This window comes from Eptesicus fuscus, chromosome 2 (assembly GCF_027574615.1).
Source record: "Eptesicus fuscus isolate TK198812 chromosome 2, DD_ASM_mEF_20220401, whole genome shotgun sequence".
NCBI classification, from domain to species: domain Eukaryota; kingdom Metazoa; phylum Chordata; class Mammalia; order Chiroptera; family Vespertilionidae; genus Eptesicus; species Eptesicus fuscus.
This window is the reverse complement of record NC_072474.1, coordinates 93,288,474-93,295,616: the sequence shown is the minus strand read 5'-3', so window position 1 is coordinate 93,295,616 and position 7,143 is coordinate 93,288,474. Positions and strand designations below refer to the sequence as shown.

At 31.8% G+C, this 7,143-nt stretch overlaps 1 protein-coding gene across 3 annotated transcripts in view; it reads left to right on the top strand.

Moving 5' to 3' along the window:
* Nucleotides 1–7,143, top strand: part of UBE2K (ubiquitin conjugating enzyme E2 K) — a 60,258-nt gene that overhangs the window by 31,025 nt on the left and 22,090 nt on the right. For 2 of the 3 annotated variants that reach the window (XM_054729429.1, XM_008140232.3), the window contains exon 2: nucleotides 2,107–2,200. The exons of the other annotated variant lie outside the window; for it this stretch is intronic. In XM_054729429.1, the coding sequence (XP_054585404.1) occupies nucleotides 2,107–2,200 (94 nt within the window). The remainder of the gene's footprint in view (nucleotides 1–2,106; nucleotides 2,201–7,143) is intronic. 3 annotated transcript variants of the gene reach the window in all.

Below are 7,143 nucleotides of genomic sequence, written 5' to 3'. Positions count from 1 at the left end.
AAGGTATATTGTGGAAAGCAGTAGAGAACTTTGAAAGCATTGATGATTTGCAAGATCTGATTACTCTTGTTTTACTTAGAAATCTTTGGAGAGAAACAGAAATCTATAGTTATACTTGTGGCTCCTTAAATTGGTCTGTGGAAGTCTGATGCCTTTGATTTTCATTTTAACATTAATTGCTGTGCATACTGGACAAGATACTTTATAATAGCTAAAACTATATACTTAATCCTCTACTACAAATACCAGGGTGATAATGATTTTTTTAGAGCACAGGAAGATATTTCTCCTTATGCATATTTATAATTAATTTTAATTTGGGGATAAAATTATCTTCAGAAATATATGAAATACTTTAATCTCAAGTATAAAAAAATGATAGTAAACAAACCAGTACTAATTAGGATGTTTAATTTTAAAATGCATAAAGTTTTTTATCTTATGCTCTTATTAAAAGATAAGATTAATTAGGAGTCATGAAACTTAAAATTTAGGTTTTAAATTGTATGTTTTTTCTGTACTTAACATTCTGTACTGAAACAGTTTAGTATAGAAAAAGAGTAAAAATAGTATATTCTATTGGGTTGGGGAGAGGAAACAAGACTAAGACGGTAGGTTCAAAAGCAAAAATTTATTCTTGAGGTCTTGCCAGGCTTATTTTCATAAGAGTAGATAATATTGTGTTACTTAGGTAAAAATATGAAATCCTAACCAAAAAAATGAAAACATAACTTGTATATTAAGGCTTTATATTTTTTAAAAGTTAAAAAACAGGGAGGATAAACTATTAAAAATATAGACCAGTAAGATGCAAGTATAGGTCAGAAAATATAAATGGAGAACCCATTTGCAGACAGGTAATTGTGAACATTGATGTGAATCCCACTGTAGGGTTTTCTGAATCACCATTGAGAGATTGAAGTGATACTATTGATAATAAAGTACTTTGAGAAGTAGTGTAACATGCAGAATAAGTAGATGGCATATAAATTTAAAATAAAAATCTGTTTTGAAAGTAGGCTGTTGCCACCCAGGAGCAAATTACAGCAGGAAGGTTAGGGAGAGGTAGGGAAGATAAGAGATCAACCAAAGGACTTGTATGCATGCATATAAACATAACCAATGGACGCAAAACTCTGGGGGGTGAGGGCATATATGGGAGTGGAGTGGGGGGGGGGCAATGGTAAGATATGTACACATATAATACCTTAATTTTTTTAAAAAAGTCTCTGTGGCCTACAGCTTCTCTGCAGGCAACCAGTTACCCGTGGAGATATCCAGAGACAGACTCTGAGACTGAAGAGAGCAGGAGAGAGAAAGAGACTGGTTGTGGCTTTGAGGGCAGATAGGCTGGCCCGGGAGGCAGAGAGCTAGGAGCCAAGAAGAATGTTTTGATTTCATACAAATCTGATTTCATTAAATTTGCTATTATATCTCAAAAAAAGAAAGAAAAAAGTAGGCTGTTGCCATTGAAGTAAACTAAGCAGAAAAACAAATTGAAGAAGGCATTAGACAATTCTAGGGAGGCAATTAGGCTTCAGGAATTTTTATGGAAAGGGAAGGGAAGTTAATTAGATGCTTAGAGCTTTTACCATCTGGGTGGACGGTGTAATATTTCAGTTAATCTAAACATCTAGAGTTGTGCCTAGTTCAAGTGAGAGCTTATAGCCTAAATGGCTTTTATTGACCCTGATTTTTCTATTTATATGGATAGAGCCCATGTAACCTGCGGGTATAGTATCTCAGTGTTAGTCTACAAATGAATAGATTTATCCCTTTGTACCTAACATACATGAAGTTGGCAAATATAAATGTCTGCTGTTTTTCTCTAAACATTCTTATAAAGTCAATAAGCCATTGTACTATTGTTCAAAGTAGTTTTATTTCATTGAAAACATTGAAGTGAAAACTTTTTAGTTTTTTTTTTGTTTTAAATATTCTTAAAACTGGCTAGTTAAGTCCTAGAAAAACACAGACTATTATTTTTACTAGAGCAGATAACCAAGCTAATGAAAGAGGGGGCTTCAAAATTTTTATAGATAATACTTTATAATAGGCTTTTTTCTTGCTGATATAACTAACATTTATTTTCTGTTTATTTTTAAGACGAGCAAAAATCAAATTAAAGTAGATCTTGTAGATGAGAATTTTACAGAATTAAGAGGAGAAATAGCAGGACCTCCAGACACACCATATGAAGGCAAGTACTTTTTTCTGTATCAAAATATTGTGCGTATTAGAACTTGTCTGAAACATTAAATCAGAATAACTTAAGCATATATTATAAATTAAATGGAAGGTAATTTCATTTGGCTTAGGATATACAGCAATTTTTAAATAATAAAAATAGATACTTATCTGGACTTATTTTTCTTACTGAATTTTAGCTAATTTTTGTATTTTCCCAAAATAGATTCAGTAGAGTTGAGTTACAGGTTATATAGGTTAGAATTTAATAGTATAAAGCATATCTGTTAAGCCTCTAACTTATATGGACTATAGACTTTCAGTTATCCTTCCATATGGTATCTATAACAAGCCTTGCCTTAAATTTGTGACTGATAAAAATATTTATATATTTTTAAAATTCCTCTCCCCTGTTTGTCATTTAGCATTTCATTCACTCATGTCTTCTTATAGGTTGTATTACAAATATTTGATTTTTTTAATTCAGGAAAGCTTTGAGTGATTGTTTCAAGATACATAAAAAAGAAAGGAGGCAGCTTTGCTGAATTTTATGTTCACAAACTAAGTCTCTAGCTACTTTAGACCATGAAATTGGGTGGTAAGATACAGAAAGAAGCTTTATAGCTTTTTATTTCTTCATTAGGCAAATCTTCAGTAATGATATTAAGTTTGGGTTATGTAGCATAACCAAGGTTCTTGCATATAATAGGCATTTAAATATTTAATAGAAATCATATAACAATTTGTAGTATTAACACTTACTGAGTTTTTACTTGTTAGAGTTTTACATGTATTTTTTCATTCAGTTTTTACAACAAATCTTAAGAGGTAAGTACAGTTGTCACTGTTTCATAGATGAAGAAACGCCTTAAGCTCAGAGAAGTTAAGTAACTTGTCTAAAGTCATCTGAGTGGCACAGCTGGGATTTCAGTCTCAGCCTTTGACTTCAAAGCATATATTTCTCATCACTTTTCTGTTTTTTTAAATAAATCAGGATTGACTGAATATTAGAAGTGGTGGTTGTGTCGACTTTGAATGTTGTGGTTCTATAATCCTATAATGAACATTTACCTCAAATTTTTCAGAAGAATCTAATATACTAGAATATTTTTTATTTTATTTAAAATTTTAAAGACCCTAAAAATGTCTTTACCAAATCTTAAATAATAAAATTTTATTTTGTTTTATAGTTCATATGAGTCGTTTTTAGGTATTTAAATTTTTATATTCTTCATTGAGTGCTTCCTATATGCCAGGCCTCATTTAGATGCTTTCATGGAAGCTATTCATTTAGTCCTATTGACAATCATTAAATAATAGATCTTTGTTATCTTATAAAAATCCAGTTCCTGTCTTAATAGCAGGTGTTGTATGTAATGATATACAGTTGGTCCTGCATATCTCCAGGTTCTACATCTGTGAATTCAACCAACTTCAGATGAAAGTATTTGGGGGAAGAGGATGTTACATTTTGCTGATGTATATTATGTAGTTAGATGTATGGTGGTTGTGTCTCTACTAAACATGTACAGGCTTTTTTCTTGTCATTATTCCCTGAACAATATAAATACACTATAACAACTATTTACATAACATTCACATTGTATTAGATATTATAAGTAATCTAGAGATGATTAAAGCATATGGGAGGATATGCATAGGTTATATGCAAATACTATGTCATTTTATATAAGGGACCTGAATATCTGTGAATTTTGGAAGTTTGTATGTCCTGGAATTAATCCCTTGCAGATATTGAAGGACGACTGTACTAGCTTCTTCCTGAAGGCAGACATTATAAATATTCTTGAATTACTCTTTTTAGGTTCAGATGTTTTAAAGATAATAGGGCAGTAACAGCATTCTAGAGTTCTTTCAGTAGTTTGATACATATAAACAAGGTACTTCCTGAACTAAATTAGATAGGCAGAATGTTCTCTACTTTCTTGGCAACCCTTAAGAGAGGTAGATAAATTCAAAAAATTGGAACATAGACACGATTTGTAAGATGATTAAGTTATAAATATAACATTCTTTGCTGATTAGAAACAAGTTTGGTGGTTTTTAAGTGCTTATTTCCACAGCTGCCACTATATGAGACATTAATATTTGGTAAGATTAATTTTAATGTTTTGGGGGTATATATTTAAGATAGATAAATTTAAATTGTATTTTTATCATAAAACTGTTGCAGAGAAGTATTCACTTTGTTTAGGAAAAGCATCATTCAAAGGCATAAACATATACTACTTTTTTTAAAAAAATATATTTTATTGATTTTTACAGAGAGGAAGGGAGAGAGATAGAGTTAGTAACATCGATGAGAGAGAAACATGGGTCAGCTGCCTCCTGCACACACCCCCACTGGGGATGTGCCCGCAACCAAGGTACATGCCCTTGACCGAAATTGAACCTGGGACCCTTAAGTCCACAGGCCGAGGCTCTATCCACTGAGCCAAACCGGTCAGGGCAACATATACTACTTTTTAAAAATATATAAACATGGGTAAATAGTTAGATAATATTTATTGCGGGTCTCTCACTAGTTTTTGAGATTTTTTAAAAATCTCAATTTAATAGCTAAGGCAAAAATGTACCTGTGGAATGTTAAATTGTTTCTTATCATTGTTAAATAATGAGGCAGCTATTTTATGCAGTGTTAAAAGTAATCAGGTTGAGAAGTAGAACACCCGTGGGAAAATTACAGTATTACATGTGTTACTTAATTCTCATATCATAATGGCTCAGTGGGAAAGGAACAATTTAGTTCTTGAGCCTTTTTCCCTAAGAGTTGTTTTGAATTTATAGAATTGTTGATATTTTTTAAAAAATCTCATCCCTTTCCATCCCTTTGGATTAAGTTGAATATAAAAATGATAAAATTTTAATATTAAAAGTTATTAACAAAAATAAATGTTTTATAGGGAAACCTGTTCTAATATGAATAATGTAGTTATAAAGCTCCCTTTATTGTGTTGCTCTGATGTATACCAAATAATGATATGATTAGATATTGAAAGTTATCAGGTAATAATTCAGGACAAAAAGAATAATTCAAGACAGAGCATATTAATAGGATGTGGAGTAAAAATAGGATTGGGGACTCTAGGATTCAGCATTATTTATATATCTGGGCTCTCATACTACTCTTAATAGATTGTTTTTGGACATTCATGAAGGAATAACTTCATATAAAAGGTTATAGAGACACACTAATCTGAAATTAAATTAGAAAAAAAAGTAAGTTTCTTAGGAAAGAAAAAGAACCTGCATATTTTTCAGGCCAGATTTATTATGCCTGTATTTGATGCTAGCATTTATAACTGAACATAAAGAATTATCTCTGTATTCACAAAATTTCTTTTATTACTTGTCTATCTTACTTTTTGTTCCTTTTGTTTTGACTACTTTCCTGTATATTTCACTGCTGCCATATGCTCTTTGATTCAGGCATCTAGTTCAACTCATGTATCAGTCACTTTGGGACTCTGTTAAAAAGAATTAGCAAGAAAAAAAGAATTGGAACCAAAAAGGGTTTGAAGAAACAGGAACCAAGTGAATTGCTCTTTTATTTTTCCCAGATCCACATTTACCTACCTATTTCTAACAGTGGAGGAGGAGTATTTGAGAGAATTCATGATATACTGAGAGTTGAATGTATGGAATTTTGAAGTTAATATTGCTCCTAGCACATAGTTTTTTATTTTACTTTTTAAAAATATATATATTTTGTATTGATTTCAGAGAGGAAGGGAGAGGGAAAGAGAGAAACATCAATGATGAGAAAGAATCATTGATCGGCTGCCTCCTGCATGCCCCCCTTTTGGGGATTGAGCCCACAACCCGGGCATGTGCCCTTGACTGGAATCGAACCCAGGACCCTCAGTCCACAGGCCAATGCTCTATCTACTGAGCCAAACCAGATAGGGCTTGCTTTTTATTATGGAAATTTTCAGATATCTATAGAAGGCAGATGGTATAATGAATTCTCCATATATTCATCGGCTAGCTTTAAAGGCTTTCAACTCATGGCCAGTCTTTGATCTGATCATTCCATAATTATTTGAAGCAAATCCCACGTGTAGTTTCATATGTACATATTCTGGTAGCACAGTTTTATTTGCTATATTTTCGAATAGTGACTTGTATTTTAATGGGTCTTAGGACTAGGTTCTTTAGAGTTAATATTCAAATCTAGCTTCTCATCCAGTGCAAGGTTTCCCCCTTCAGAGTTTCCTGAGAGGCTGTTATTCTCCCATGTATGGGAAGCTAGATAAACTTTTTAAAATATGTATTTAGCTGCTAATTGCTCAATATAACTTCAAAACAGAATGTTGCCTTCTTAGAACTACCTCTTTGTAAAGCTCTGCATTTTGTACACCCATTTAGAGACAATAGTTTTTGTCTTTAGGTGTACCTGTTGTTGAATTTTATTTTGAAAATTTAGCAAGCAATGTTAACATTTAATTTAGGACACAAGTTTAAAATTTTGGACATTTTTGCTTATGAGAGAACCAGCTAGAAGTAGATTTTTTCCATTTATGGCACAATCTATATATCCTTTACCTCTATACCATCTGTGCTTTTATACCTCCCTGCTTTCTTTCTATTTTTCTTTTCCCCACTTCCACCCCCCAGTTATTTAGCATCTCTTGTCAGTGTGGACTAGAAGAAACAAAAGGAGACAGAATGTATATTGCTTAATTATCCCAATCAAATCTTTGGCATTGGATTGTCTGTGGATTTAATGTATTTATCTATGTCTAGCTCTATTATTCACTGATAAGCTAATATAGTTGTATAAAATGGGTATTCTGTATGCTTTAAATTAAATAAATTGTGCTTTTGATTATATCCTTTTTGGGTTGCAACTTTAAAATGAGTTTGTTGTAATTGAATATAAAATACTACATAGTTTGAAATTTCTACCACTATATTTGGTTTCACATGTTTCAG